We start from the raw sequence: 15879 nt of genomic DNA on the forward strand, positions 1-15879 counted from the left end.
AACACAGAACACAGGTAAACACAGAGCACAGGTAAACACAGGTAAACACAGAGCACAGGTAAACACAGAACACAGGTAAACACAGAGCACAGGTAAACACAGAGCACAGGTGAACACAGAGCACAGGTGAACACAGAGCACAGGTAAACACAGAGCACAGGTAAACGCAGGGGAACACAGAGCACAGGTAAACACAGAGCACAGGTAAACGCAGGTGAACACAGAGCACAGGTAAACGCAGGGGAACACAGAGCACAGGTAAACACAGGTGAACACAGGTGAACACAGAGCACAGGTAAACGCAGAACACAAGTAAACACAGGTGAACACAGAGCACAGGTGAACACAGAGCACAGGTAAACACAGAGCACAGGTAAACTGAACACAGGTAAACACAGAGCACAGGTAAACGCAGGTGAACACAGAGCACAGGTAAACACAGAGCACAGGTGAACACAGAGCACAGGTAAGCACAGAGCACAGGTAAGCACAGAGCACAGGTAAACGCAGGGGAACACAGAGCACAGGTGAACACAGGTAAATGCAGGTGTGAGCACAGGTAGATGCAGGTGTGAGCACAGGTAAACAGAACACAAGTAAGCACTGGTAAAACACAGCACAGGTGAACACAGAGCACAGGTAAACAGGTGAACACAGAGCACAGGTGAACACAGGTGAACACAGAGCACAGGTAAACGCAGAGCACAGGTAAACACAGAACACAAGTGAACACAGGTAAACACAGAACACAGGTAAATGCAGGTGTGAGCACAGGTAGATGCAGGTGTGAGCACAGGTAGATGCAGGTGTGAGCACAGGTAGATGCAGGTGTGAGCACAGGTAAACAGCACTGGTAAAACACAGAGCACAGGTGAACACAGAGCACAGGTAAACACAGGTGAACACAGAGCACAGGTAAACACAGGTGAACACAGAGCACAGGTAAACCCAGAGCACAGGTAAACGCAGGGGAACACAGAGCACAGGTAAACACAGGTGAACACAGAGCACAGGTGAACACAGAGCACAGGTAAAAGCAGGGGAACACAGAGCACAGGTGAACACAGAGCACAGGTAAACACAGAGCACAGGTAAACGCAGGGGAACACAGAGCACAGGTAAACACAGGTGAACACAGCACAGGTGAACACAGAGCACAGGTGAACACAGGTAAACACAGAGCACAGGTAAACACAGGTAAACACAGAGCACAGGTAAACACAGAGCACAGGTGAACACAGAGCACAGGTAAACACAGAGCACAGGTGAACACAGAGCACAGGTAAACACAGAGCACAGGTAAACACAGGTGAACACAGAGCACAGGTGAACACAGAGCACAGGTGAACACAGAGCACAGGTGAACACAGGTAAACACAGAGCACAGGTAAACACAGGTAAACACAGAGCACAGGTAAACACAGAGCACAGGTAAACACAGAGCACAGGTAAACACAGAGCACAGGTAAACACAGGTAAACAGAACACCAGAGGTTTGAACATATCAGGGTCTCTGTGGGGGATCTGGTTTAATAAACTGTGACATCAGAGATGGTGATTATCAGTCCTACGATGATCCATCAACCCGGGTTACCAAGAGCGCCTTCATGTAAAAGGGGCGGAGTTAGTGTCATTTAACCAATCACAATCATCACCACGTCTGGTGTCAGCAGATCATCATATCTACAAACATTCAGACATGAAAATCCCACATGAATCTTGAGTTTGTTTTTGTTTTCTCTTTTTTGCGTCATCAAAACTAAGCTATGAGTATTTAGGGGGGGGGGGGGGCGGCAGGGCGGCAGGAGCTCAGTCTGTAGGGACCTGGGTTGGGAACCGGAGGGTCGCCGGCTCAAATCCCAAGTCCGGAAACTGGGCTGGTAGCTGGAGAGGTGCCAGTCCACTTCCTGAGCACTGCCGAGGTGCCCCTGAGCAAGGCACCGAACCCCAAACACTGCTCTGGAGCGCTCTCTGTGGGCCCCTCACTCTGAGACCTCTCCATTAATGCAGAGTGAAAACAGAATTTCCCCTCGTGGGATCAATAAAGTATATAAATAATAATAATAATAATAAACATGTGCAACGTTCATGTAGCTGCTCCTCTCTCTGTCTGACACACGAGCGCGGCGCGCCCCCTTTAACTTTTAGTAGCTTACAGTTGATGCCTCTGAGCTCAATGTGTCGACTCTTTAAAGTGGAGGGTTTTTTCATAGAGCAACATGGAGACATTAAACACATGAAGACATGAGGTTCATCTTACACTCCAATCTTCCTTTTTCACTGACTAATAATCCTGAACTGAACAGACTATAATGTCCAATCATGATGGACACAGTGTCCTCCCCCCTCTCCATCTAAAGAGCTGATTGGTCCGTGGGCGGAGCTTAAACCAGGTTCATCTCTAGTCCTTACCTGAGCACAGGTAAAGACAAACGTTTAGCTCTGATTCAACATCAAGTAAGAACAAAGTTCATCTTCACACACACGCACACACACACACACACACGCTCACACACACTCACACACACACGCTCTCACACTCACACACACACACGCTCACATACACACACGCTAACTCCCACACACTAACTTACACTCACACACACACTCGCTCGCTCACTCACAGACACACACACTCGCTCACACACACTCGCTCGCTCACACACACACACACACACTCGCTCGCTCACTCACAGACACACACACTCGCTCACACACACTCACACACACGCTCACACACACACTCGCTCGCTCACTCACAGACACACTCGCACACACTCGCTCACACACGCTCGCACACACGCTCACACACACGCTCTCACACACACGCTCACATACACACACGCTAACTCCCACACACTAACTTACACTCACACACACACTCGCTCACTCTCTCTCACACACACACACACTCGCTCACTCTCACACACACACACACGCTCTCACACACACACTCACACATACACACACGCTAACTCACACACGCTAACTTACACACGCTAACTTACACTCACTCACACTCACACATACACACACACTCGCTCACTCACAGACATACACACTTGCTCACACACACACACTCGCTCGCTCGCTCACACACACACACACTCGCTCACACACACTCGCTCGCTCACACACACACACACTCGCTCGCTCACTCACAGACACACACACTCGCTCACACACACTCGCTCGCTCACTCACAGACACACACACTCTCTCACACACACACACTCGCTCACACACACACACACACTCGCTCGCTCACTCACAGACACACACACTCTCTCACACACACACACTCGCTCACACATACACACTCGCTCACTCTCTCACAGACACACATACTCGCTCACTCACAGACACACACACTCTCTCTCACACACACACACTCGCTCACACACACACACTCGCTCGCTCGCTCACTCACAGACACACACACTCTCTCACACACACACACTCGCTCACACATACACACTCGCTCACTCACAGACACACATACTCGCTCACTCACAGACACACACTCTCTCTCACACACACACACTCGCTCACACACACACACTCACTCACTCACAGACACACACTCTCTCTCACACACACACACTCGCTCACACACACACACTCACTCACTCACAGACACTCACACACACACACACTCGCTCACACACAAGTCAGATACAGAAATCTGTTGTCTATCAATCAGCTGGTCGTCATTATCTGGTCTCCTTTAGTAAAGGACGCTCCAGTGTTTCCTAAAGGATGCTCCAGTGTTTCCTAAAGGATGCTCCAGTGTTTCCTAAAGGAAGCTCCAGTATTTCCTTAAGGATGGTCCAGTGTTTCCTAAAGGATGCTCCAGTGTTTCCTAAAGGATGGTCCAGTGTTTCCTAAAGGATGCTCCAGTGTTTCCTAAAGGATGCTCCAGTGTTTCCTAAAGGATGCTCCAGTGTTTCCTAAAGGACGCTCCAGTGTTTCCTAAAGGAAGCTCCAGTGTTTCCTAAAGGATGCTCCAGTGTTTCCTAAAGGATGCTCCAGTGTTTCCTAAAGGAAGCTCCAGTATTTCCTTAAGGATGGTCCAGTGTTTCCTAAAGGATGCTCCAGTGTTTCCTAAAGGATGGTCCAGTGTTTCCTAAAGGATGCTCCAGTGTTTCCTAAAGGATGCTCCAGTGTTTCCTAAAGGATGCTCCAGTGTTTCCTAAAGGAAGCTCCAGTGTTTCCTAAAGGATGCTCCAGTGTTTCCTAAAGGAAGCTCCAGTGTTTCCTAAAGGAAGCTCCAGTGTTTCCTAAAGGAAGCTCCAGTGTTTCCTAAAGGATGCTCCAGTGTTTCCTAAAGGAAGCTCCAGTGTTTCCTAAAGGATGCTCCAGTGTTTCCTAAAGGAAGCTCCAGTGTTTCCTAAAGGAAGCTCCAGTGTTTCCTAAAGGAAGCTCCAGTGTTTCCTAAAGGATGCTCCAGTGTTTCCTAAAGGATGCTCCAGTGTTTCCTAAAGGATGCTCCAGTGTTTCCTAAAGGATGCTCCAGTGTTTCCTAAAGGATGCTCCAGTGTTTCCTAAAGGACGCTTCAGTGTTTCCTAAAGGAAGCTCCAGTGTTTCCTAAAGGATGCTCCAGTGTTTCCTAAAGGAAGCTCCAGTGTTTCCTAAAGGATGCTCCAGTGTTTCCTAAAGGATGCTCCAGTGTTTCCTAAAGGATGCTCCAGTGTTTCCTAAAGGATGCTCCAGTGTTTCCTAAAGGATGCTCCAGTGTTTCCTAAAGGAAGCTCCAGTGTTTCCTAAAGGAAGCTCCAGTGTTTCCTAAAGGATGCTCCAGTGTTTCCTAAAGGATGCTCCAGTGTTTCCTAAAGGATGCTCCAGTGTTTCCTAAAGGAAGCTCCAGTGTTTCCTAAAGGAAGCTCCAGTGTTTCCTAAAGGATGCTCCAGTGTTTCCTAAAGGATGCTCCAGTGTTTCCTAAAGGAAGCATTGAGCCTCCTTTCCTTCACTCTGAGAGAATTCAAACGGCTCTTATCATGGCCGCCACTTCAACACTTCCTCAGAGAAGAAGACGATGGAAAACAAACTCCCTCATTAGATGAAAGAATTCAGGTTCTTGATGTCAGGTGTGCTCCCTCTGTCCAATCAGGACAGCAGAGACCTCCAGGCTGAGCTGTGGTTGGCAGATATCCAGGAGGCTGTGACGAGAGCCAATCAGCAGAGCCAGAGGGCTCTGAAGTGTGAGTGTGACGCACACACACACCTGGTCATATGAATCAGTCTCCTGAGTCTGTGACCTCTGACCCTGTGTGTGTGTGTGTGTGTGTGTGTTTGCAGTGTGTCTGTCTGTGGCTGCAGTGAATCAGGCAGTGAAGGAGAACAGAGTGAAGCAGACTCTTCGTGTCCTCAGTTTACCTGAAGTCGACCTGCAGGGAGTCATTCCACGCTGTGCTGCAGACTATCAGAGAGAGCTGCTGAGTGTGATCACACACAGGTTACACACAGGTGACTACACACACACACACACACACACTCTTTTTCCTCTGTTACAGGGAAAACTTTCTTTTCTGAAAAGGAGCCTCCGAAGACACAAACATCTTCACTTTGCATCACCGGAGGCTGCTGTGGTTAGAGGGGTGAAACTGAGTCACTGCAGGAGACAGACTCTAGTGGACACTGGAGGAACTGCAGCTGTAAAGTTGGACATTTTAACATAGAGCTCTATGGAGACTGACTCACTGCAGGAGACAGACTCTAGTGGACACTGGAGGAACTGCAGCTGTAAAGTTGGACATTTTAACATAGAGCTCTATGGAGACTGACTAACTGCAGGAGACAGACTCTAGTGGACACTGGAGGAACTGCAGCTGTAAAGTTGGACATTTTAACATAGAGCTCTATGGAGACTGACTCACTGCAGGAGACAGACTCTAGTGGACACTGGAGGAACTGCAGCTGTAAAGTTGGACATTTTAACATAGAGCTCTATGGAGACTGACTCACTGCAGGAGACAGACTCTAGTGGACACTGGAGGAACTGCAGCTGTAAAGTTGGACATTTTAACATAGAGCTCTATGGAGACTGACTAACTGCAGGAGACAGACTCTAGTGGACACTGGAGGAACTGCAGCTGTAAAGTTGGACATTTTAACATAGAGCTCTATGGAGACTGACTCACTGCAGGAGACAGACTCTAGTGGACACTGGAGGAACTGCAGCTGTAAAGTTGGACATTTTAACATAGAGCTCTATGGAGACTGACTAACTGCAGGAGACAGACTCTAGTGGACACTGGAGGAACTGCAGCTGTAAAGTTGGACATTTTAACATAGAGCTCTATGGAGACTGACTCACTGCAGGAGACAGACTCTAGTGGACACTGGAGGAACTGCAGCTGTAAAGTTGGACATTTTAACATAGAGCTCTATGGAGACTGACTCACTGCAGGAGACAGACTCTAGTGGACACTGGAGGAACTGCAGCTGTAAAGTTGGACATTTTAACATAGAGCTCTATGGAGACTGACTAACTGCAGGAGACAGACTCTAGTGGACACTGGAGGAACTGCAGCTGTAAAGTTGGACATTTTAACATAGAGCTCTATGGAGACTGACTCACTGCAGGAGACAGACTCTAGTGGACACTGGAGGAACTGCAGCTGTAAAGTTGGACATTTTAACATAGAGCTCTATGGAGACTGACTCATTGCAGGAGACAGACTCTAGTGGACACTGGAGGAACTGCAGCTGTAAAGTTGGACATTTTAACATAGAGCTCTATGGAGACTGACTCACTGCAGGAGACAGACTCTAGTGGACACTGGAGGAACTGCAGCTGTAAAGTTGGACATTTTAACATAGAGCTCTATGGAGACTGACTCACTGCAGGAGACAGACTCTAGTGGACACTGGAGGAACTGCAGCTGTAAAGTTGGACATTTTAACATAGAGCTCTATGGAGACTGACTAACTGCAGGAGACAGACTCTAGTGGACACTGGAGGAACTGCAGCTGTAAAGTTGGACATTTTAACATAGAGCTCTATGGAGACTGACTCACTGCAGGAGACAGACTCTAGTGGACACTGGAGGAACTGCAGTGGCCTGTAAGTTGATCACTCTGTTGAATACTTAAATACAGACTTCCTATGACATCACCAGGTGTTTAAATATTCTGTTAAACACGGGGTGGGGGATCAGCTTTCAGGTAGTCCCCTCCTCTGAGGTTCTGCAAACAGTCCTCCTGCAAGTGAGACAGGAAGTAACAACTTGTGTCTTCTCAGGAGACAACAAAAGCCCATGGGTTCGATTCCGGTTGTGGGATGGGTCCTTCTATTACTTTCACTTGACTCACCTGGAGGGCACCTGGGACAGACCGCCCGCCTTCCTCCACAACAATGTGTTTCTGGACCGGGACCAGATACAGGTCAGACTCACCTGAGGATATGTCAGCTGTGAGGTCATGTGTGAGGTCATGTGTGAGGTCATGTGTGAGGTCATGTCTCCCTACAGGAAGTGGTAAGCAGTGTTTCGAGCTCTTACAGTCGTGGCGCACTCTGGCGTAGCAGTGAAGCCCTCATCGTTGGCCTGCAGGCGGTGAGTCGGGGCTTCCTGATCAGACAGAAGCTGGAGGCTCGCCGTCGTTACCTGATCACTCAGACACCTGCTGTCATCACCATCCAGGTGAGAACGGGACCCTTTGGTGGGATCACCAGGAGAATGTCTTTCCTTGATGAGTCAAGTCTGATTACCTGACAGCGAGCACATCAAGACTTTCATTATTAAACTGTCCTGCTTCATTTATTCACACAAATGTGTCTTCAATCAACTTTCATAAACGTGTCCCTCACCTGTGTCCCTCACCTGTGTCCCTCAGTTGTTGTTCCTCACCTGTGGCCCTCACTTATTGTCCCTCACCTGTGTCCCTCAGTTGTTGTCCCTCACCTGTGTCCCTCACCCGTGTCCCTCACTTATTGTCCCTCAGTTGTTGTCCCTCACCTGTGGCCCTCACTTATTGTCCCTCACCTGTGTCCCTCAGTTGTTGTCCCTCACCTGTGTCCCTCACTTATTGTCCCTCACCCGTGTCCCTCACTTATTGTCCCCCACCTGTGTTCCTCACTTATTGTCCATCACTTATTGTTCCTCACCCGTGTCCCTCACTTATTGTCCCTCATTTATTGTCCCTCACCTGTATCCCTCTCTTGTGTCCCTCACTTATTGTCCCTCATTTATTGTCCCTCACCTGTATCCCTCTCTTGTGTCCCTCACCTGTGTCTCTCACTATTGTCCCTTACCCGTGTCCCTCACCGGTGTCTATAGAGTATACTCACCTGTCTTTCTCTGTGTTCAGTCTCACTGGAGGACATTTGTCCAGCAGCGGGCGTACAGACAGCGTCTGCAGGTTCTCTACATGAACTGGAGAGCTGTTGTCAAGGTAACGGTGAACTTCTGCTGATAAACATTTATCAGTAAGATGTAAACATGTCCTTCATCTCTTTACTCTCGTGCAGATTATCAGATCAGCTGTTTGTCACAGAACCTTGTCCTCTCTGTCTCTGTGTGTGTGAACAGATTCAGGCGTTAGTGAGGATGTGGTCGGCCAGGAGGAAATATCGAGCTCGGCTGAGTTTCTTCAGACGACACGTGAGTTATCCAAGTTGTGTTTGTTAGAGAGAAAATGTCCTGAAATGTTTAATGTTCTGTTCAGTTATTAACTTTAGGTAACTTGTAATTCCACTTATTTTAATTGAAGAGGCCTGGTAAAAAAAATATTTTATTTTGAAGAGGTCTGAAGATATGAACTTCATTTTATTTTGAAGAGTTCTGCAGATATGAAACTGAGAGAAATGTTTAAATGTGAAGGAGAACAGAAATGTGGTCGATGAATCAGGATGTGGTTTCTCAATCAAGTACAGAAAAAATGTCAAATGTAGCCAGGCTAGCAGCTTCCCTCTGTTTTCAGTTTTTATGCTAAGCTAAGCTAACCAGTTGTTGCTTTATATATCGTATAATTTTAATCATCAGACACTCAGCTAAAAAAGGATGAGGATTTTCCTAAATGTTAAAGTACAGTTTGATTAGTACGACTGACTGTTAGCCAATGAGAGACCAGCGTCCTTGTTGTGCTTGATTCAGGTGAAGTTACTCCATGTGTCCACAGGTGGGTGCTATCATAAAGATCCAGGCCTTCTTCAGGGCTAACCGAGCCCGAGACGAGTACAGGATGCTGGGTGAGTTCACTGACGACGGAAGATTGAAGAGACGCTGCGTCTGATTGGTCAACACCTGACTCATTACAAAGCTCCTCCCCCTGCATTTTCTCAGTGCACTCGGCCACACCCCCTCTGTCTGTGGTCAGGAAGTTTGTTCACCTGCTTGACCTGGGTGACAGTGATATCCGAGAGGAGGCGGAGCTACTGCGCCTGAGAGAGGAGGTGGTGAGAAGCATCCGCTTCAACCGCCAGCTGGAGGCAGACCTGAACCTGATGGACCTGAAGATCGGCCTTTTGGTTCGCAACCGTGCCACGCTACAGGTACCATGCTACAGATAACACGCTACAGATAACACGCTACAGATAACACGCTACAGATAACACGCTACAGATAACTTACTACAGATAACACGCTACAGATAACACGCTACAGATAACACGCTACAGGTAACACGCTACAGGTACCATGCTACAGATAACTTACTACAGATAACACGCTACAGGTAACACGCTACAGGTACCATGCTACAGATAACACGCTACAGGTAACACGCTACAGGTACCATGCTACAGATAACGCGCTACAGATAACACGCTACAGGTAACACGCTACAGGTACCATGCTACAGATAACACGCTACAGGTAACACGCTACAGGTACCATGCTACAGATAACACGCTACAGGTACCATGCTACAGATAACACGCTACAGGTAACACGCTACAGGTAACACGCTACAGGAAACGCGCTACAGATAACACGCTACAAGTAACACGCTACAGGTAACACGCTACAGATAACACGCTACAGACAACACGCTACAGGTAACACGCTACAGGTAACACGCTACAGATAACACGCTACAAGTAACACGCTACAGGTAACACGCTACAGGTAACACGCTACAGATAACACGCTACAGGTAACACGCTACAGATAACATGCTACAGGTAACACGCTACAGGTAACACACCACAGGTAACAGACATTTTTATGGTTGTTGTAGTCCTCACCTCCTGCACTTGGCTTGTCTCGTTAGCGTTAACTAGCCTCTGTCCAAACAGGAAGTGGTGACCCACTGTAAGAAATTAACGAAGAAGAACAAGGAGCAGCTGTCGGATATGATGGATGTCGGGAGAAGTAAAGGACTAAAGGCTCTGAGCCGAGAGAGGAGAGACAGGCTGGAAGCCTACCAACACCTGTTCTACCTGCTACAGGTGAGACTGACACACACAGACATGCTCTACCTGCTGATCTAATTCTTTTCTTGGATGAACCGAGCTTGTGTGTGTGTGTGTGTGTGTGTGTGTGTGTGTGTGTGTGTGTTCAGACGCAGCCTCTGTACCTGGCTCAGCTGATCTTCCTGATGCCTCAGAGTCGGTCCACCTCCTTCATGGAGATGTTGGTGTTCAGCCTTTTTAACTACGGCTCTGACCGCAGGGAGGCCTACCTGCTGTTACACCTGTTCACTGAGGCTTTACGCTACGAGATCAGGTGAGGCACACACAAACCAGGGGACCATGTGACTATGATGTCATCAGTAACACCTGTCTCTGTGTGATCATTTCAGGCTGAAGGTGGAGCAGCCTCAAGACGTGGTCACGGGTAACCCCACCGTCATCAAGATGCTGGTGAACTTTTACCGGCACGCTCGTGGTCAGAACAGTTTACGGGACATGCTTGGTCCAGCTCTGCAGGACGTTTTGTCTGACCGGAGTGTCAGCATCCGGACCGACCCCGTGGACGTCTACAAGACCTGGATCAACCAGACCGAGACTCAGACCGGAACCAAGAGGTACAAATACACATCGGTTTACCTGGAGGGATGTTGAGTGTGTAGACATCATGATAGTTACTAAAGTAATAATTTGACCCTTTCTGCTTACCATACATGAATCACCTGTTTGTCCCTGCAGCTCTCTGCCATACGACGTCTCACCTGAGGACGCTCTGAGTCACCCCGAAGTCCAGAGACGCATCGACATCGCCATCATTAACCTGAAGAACCTGACAGACAGAGTGCTCAAAGCCATCACCTCCAACCTCCATAAACTACCGTATGTGTCCACCAAATCACCTCTATAAACTACCGTACGTCTCCACCAAATCACTTCTATAAACTACCGTACGTCTCCACCAAATCACCTCTATAAACTACCGTACGTCTCCACCAAATCACTTCTATAAACTACCGTACGTCTCCACCAAATCACTTCTATAAACTACCGTACGTCTCCACCAAATCACTTCTATAAACTACCGTACGTCTCCACCAAATCACCTCTATAAACTACCGTACGTCTCCACCAAATCACCTCCATAAACTACCGTACGTCTCCACCAAATCACTTCTATAAACTACCGTACGTCTCCACCAAATCACCTCTATAAACTACCGTACGTCTCCACCAAATCACCTCCATAAACTACCGTACGTCTCCACCAAATCACTTCTATAAACTACCGTACGTCTCCACCAAATCACCTCTATAAACTACTGTACGTCTCCACCAAATCACTTCTATAAACTACCGTACGTCTCCATCAAATCACTTCTATAAACTACCGTACGTCTCCACCAAATCACTTCTATAAACTACCGTACGTCTCCATCAAATCACTTCTATAAACTACTGTACGTCTCCACCAAATCACTTCTATAAACTACCGTACGTCTCCACCAAATCACTTTCATAAACTACCGTATGTCTCCACCAAATCACCTCTATAGACTACCGTACGTCTCCACCAAATCACTTTCATAAACTACCGTATGTCTCCACCAAATCACTTCTATAAACTACCGTACGTCTCCACCAAATCACCTCTATAAACTACCGTACGTCTCCACCAAATCACTTCTATAAACTACCGTACGTCTCCACCATATCACCTCTATAAACTACCGTACGTCTCCACCAAATCACTTCTATAAACTACCGTACGTCTCCACCAAATCACCTCCATAAACTACCGTACGTCTCCACCAAATCACCTCTATAATCTACCGTACGTCTCCACCAAATCACCTCTATGAACTACCGTACGTCTCCACCAAATCACCTCTATAAACTACCGTACGTCTCCACCAAATCACCTCTATAATCTACCGTACGTCTCCACCAAATCACCTCTATGAACTACCGTACATCTCCACCAAATCACTTTCATAAACTACCGTACGTCTCCACCAAATCACCTCTATAATCTACCGTACGTCTCCACCAAATCACCTCTATGAACTACCGTACGTCTCCACCAAATCACCTCTATAATCTACCGTACGTCTCCACCAAATCACCTCTATAAACTACCGTACGTCTCCACCAAATCACCTCTATAAACTACCGTACATCTCCACCAAATCACTTTCATAAACTACCGTATGTCTCCACCAAATCACCTCTATAAACTACCGTACGTCTCCACCAAATCACTTTCATAAACTACCGTACGTCTCCACCAAATCACCTCTATAAACTACCGTACGTCTCCACCAAATCACTTTCATAAACTACCGTACGTCTCCACCAAATCACCTCTATAAACTACCGTACGTCTCCACCAAATCACTTCTATAAACTACCGTACGTCTCCACCAAATCACCTCTATAAACTACCGTACGTCTCCACCAAATCACTTCTATAAACTACCGTACGTCTCCACCAAATCACTTTCATAAACTACCGTACGTCTCCACCAAATCACCTCTATAAACTACCGTACGTCTCCACCAAATCACCTCTATAAACTACCGTACGTCTCCACCAAATCACTTTCATAAACTACCGTACGTCTCCACCAAATCACCTCTATAAACTACCGTACGTCTCCACCAAATCACTTCTATAAACTACCGTACGTCTCCACCAAATCACTTCTATAAACTACCGTACGTCTCCACCAAATCACTTCTATAAACTACCGTACGTCTCCACCAAATCACCTCTATAAACTACCGTACGTCTCCACCAAATCACTTTCATAAACTACCGTACGTCTCCACCAAATCACCTCTATAAACTACCGTACGTCTCCACCAAATCACTTCTATAAACTACTGTACGTCTCCACCAAATCACCTCTATAAACTACCGTACATCTCCACCAAATCACTTCTATAAACTACCGTACGTCTCCACCAAATCACTTCTATAAACTACCGTACGTCTCCATCAAATCACCTCTATAAACTACCGTACGTCTCCACCAAATCACTTCTATAAACTACCGTACGTCTCCACCAAATCACTTCTATAAACTACCGTACGTCTCCACCAAATCACTTCTATAAACTACCGTACGTCTCCACCAAATCACCTCTATAAACTACCGTACGTCTCCACCAAATCACCTCTATAAACTACCGTACGTCTCCACCAAATCACCTCCATAAACTACCGTACGTCTCCACCAAATCACTTCTATAAACTACCGTACGTCTCCACCAAATCACCTCCATAAACTACCGTACGTCTCCACCAAATCACTTCTATAAACTACCGTACGTCTCCACCAAATCACCTCTATAAACTACCGTACGTCTCCACCAAATCACCTCTATAAACTACCGTACGTCTCCACCAAATCACCTCTATAAACTACCGTACGTCTCCACCAAATCACTTCTATAAACTACCGTACGTCTCCACCAAATCACTTTCATAAACTACCGTACGTCTCCACCAAATCACTTCTATAAACTACTGTACGTCTCCACCAAATCACTTCTATAAACTACCGTACGTCTCCATCAAATCACTTCTATAAACTACCGTACGTCTCCACCAAATCACCTCTATAAACTACCGTACATCTCCACCAAATCACTTTCATAAACTACCGTATGTCTCCACCAAATCACCTCTATAAACTACCGTACGTCTCCACCAAATCACCTCTATAAACTACCGTACGTCTCCACCAAATCACTTCTATAAACTACCGTACGTCTCCACCAAATCACCTCTATGAACTACCGTACGTCTCCACCAAATCACCTCTATAAACTACCGTACGTCTCCACCAAATCACTTCTATAAACTACCGTACGTCTCCACCAAATCACCTCTATAAACTACCGTACGTCTCCACCAAATCACTTTCATAAACTACCGTACGTCTCCACCTCTTGTTTAGTATTTGTGTACATGTATGTTGCAGGTATGGGCTGCGTTACACAGCAAAGGTTCTCCGAGACACTCTGAGGACAAAGTTTCCAGATGCCAGTGAGGACGACCTGTACAAGGTGAGCCTCAGACAGAGCTGCTCCGCTACAGGAACTGCAGATTGACATGTTATTTTCTCACCATTATAGAGGACAGTGTTTGATAGAACAGTTTATTGCTTCCCCCCATCCCCCTCTGCCAGATTGTAGGTAACCTGGTCTACTATCGCTACATGAACCCGGCTATCGTGGCTCCGGACGGCTTTGACGTGGTAGACCGGTGTGCAGGCTCCACCCTGCAGCCAGAGCAGCGTCACATCCTGGGCTCCATTGCCCGCATGCTGCAGCATGCCGCAGCCAAAAAGCACTTCCATGGAGAAGGATACCATGTCCAAGCCTTGAACCAGTACATAACCCAGACCCACAACAGGTTCAGGTACAGTCACAACCAGTTCAATGAGTCAGCATCAACACTCGTTACAATGAGTCAGCATCAACACTCGTTACAATGAGTCAGCATCAACACTCGTTACAATGAGACAATGAGTCGGCATCAACACTCGTTACAATGAGTCAGCATCAACACTCGTTACAATGAGTCAGCATCAACACTCGTTACAGTGAGTCTGCATCAACACTCGTTACAATGAGACAATGAGTCGGCATCAACACTCGTTACAATGAGACAATGAGTCAGCATCAACACTCGTTACAATGAGTCAGCATCAACACTCGTTACAATGAGACAATGAGTCAGCATCAACACTCGTTACAATGAGTCAGCATCAACACTCGTTACAATGAGTCAGCATCAACACTCGTTACAATGAGTCAGCATCAACACTCGTTACAATGAGTCAGCATCAACACTCGTTACAATGAGTCAGCATCAACACTCGTTACAATGAGACAATGAGTCAGCATCAACACTCGTTACAATGAGTCAGCATCAACACTCGTTACAATGAGTCAGCATCAACACTCGTTACAGTGAGTCAGCATCAACACTCGTTACAATGAGTCAGCATCAACACTCATTACAATGAGTCAGCATCAACACTCGTTACAGTGAGTCAGCATCAACACTCATTACAATGAGTCAGCATCAACACTCATTACAATGAGTCAGCATCAACACTCATTACAATGAGTCAGCATCAACACTCGTTACAATGAGTCAGCATCAACACTCATTACAATGAGTCAGCATCAACACTCGTTACAGTGAGTCAGCATCAACACTCATTACAATGAGTCAGCATCAACACTCATTACAATGAGTCAGCATCAACACTCATTTCAATGAGTCAGCATCAACACTCATTTCAATGAGTCAGCATCAACACTCATTTCAATGAGTCAGCATCAACACTCATTTCAATGAGTCAGCATCAACACTCATTTCAATGAGTCAGCATCAACACTCGTTACAATGAGACAATGAGTCAGCATCAACCCTCATTTCAATGAGACAATGAGTCAGCATCAACACTCGTTACAATGAGACAATGAGTCAGCATCAACACTCGTTACAAT

General features: G+C 46.8%; 1 protein-coding gene across 1 annotated transcript in view; it reads left to right on the top strand.

Moving 5' to 3' along the window:
* Positions 1 to 14855, top strand: part of iqgap3 (IQ motif containing GTPase activating protein 3) — a gene marked incomplete at its 3' end in the record, with an annotated part of 28997 nt that extends 14142 nt beyond the window's left edge. The window contains exons 16-29 of the mRNA XM_079342735.1: positions 5113 to 5203; positions 5301 to 5468; positions 7246 to 7388; positions 7475 to 7645; positions 8313 to 8396; positions 8534 to 8605; positions 9123 to 9192; positions 9287 to 9495; positions 10240 to 10392; positions 10506 to 10669; positions 10746 to 10970; positions 11092 to 11232; positions 14340 to 14424; positions 14547 to 14855. Coding sequence (XP_079198861.1) covers positions 5113 to 5203; positions 5301 to 5468; positions 7246 to 7388; positions 7475 to 7645; positions 8313 to 8396; positions 8534 to 8605; positions 9123 to 9192; positions 9287 to 9495; positions 10240 to 10392; positions 10506 to 10669; positions 10746 to 10970; positions 11092 to 11232; positions 14340 to 14424; positions 14547 to 14855 — 2085 coding nt within the window. The remainder of the gene's footprint in view (positions 1 to 5112; positions 5204 to 5300; positions 5469 to 7245; positions 7389 to 7474; positions 7646 to 8312; positions 8397 to 8533; positions 8606 to 9122; positions 9193 to 9286; positions 9496 to 10239; positions 10393 to 10505; positions 10670 to 10745; positions 10971 to 11091; positions 11233 to 14339; positions 14425 to 14546) is intronic.
* Between the last annotated feature and the right edge of the window lie 1024 nt (positions 14856 to 15879).

This window comes from Symphodus melops (assembly GCF_947650265.1).
Source record: "Symphodus melops genome assembly, chromosome: 5".
In the NCBI taxonomy this organism is placed as follows: domain Eukaryota; kingdom Metazoa; phylum Chordata; class Actinopteri; order Labriformes; family Labridae; genus Symphodus; species Symphodus melops.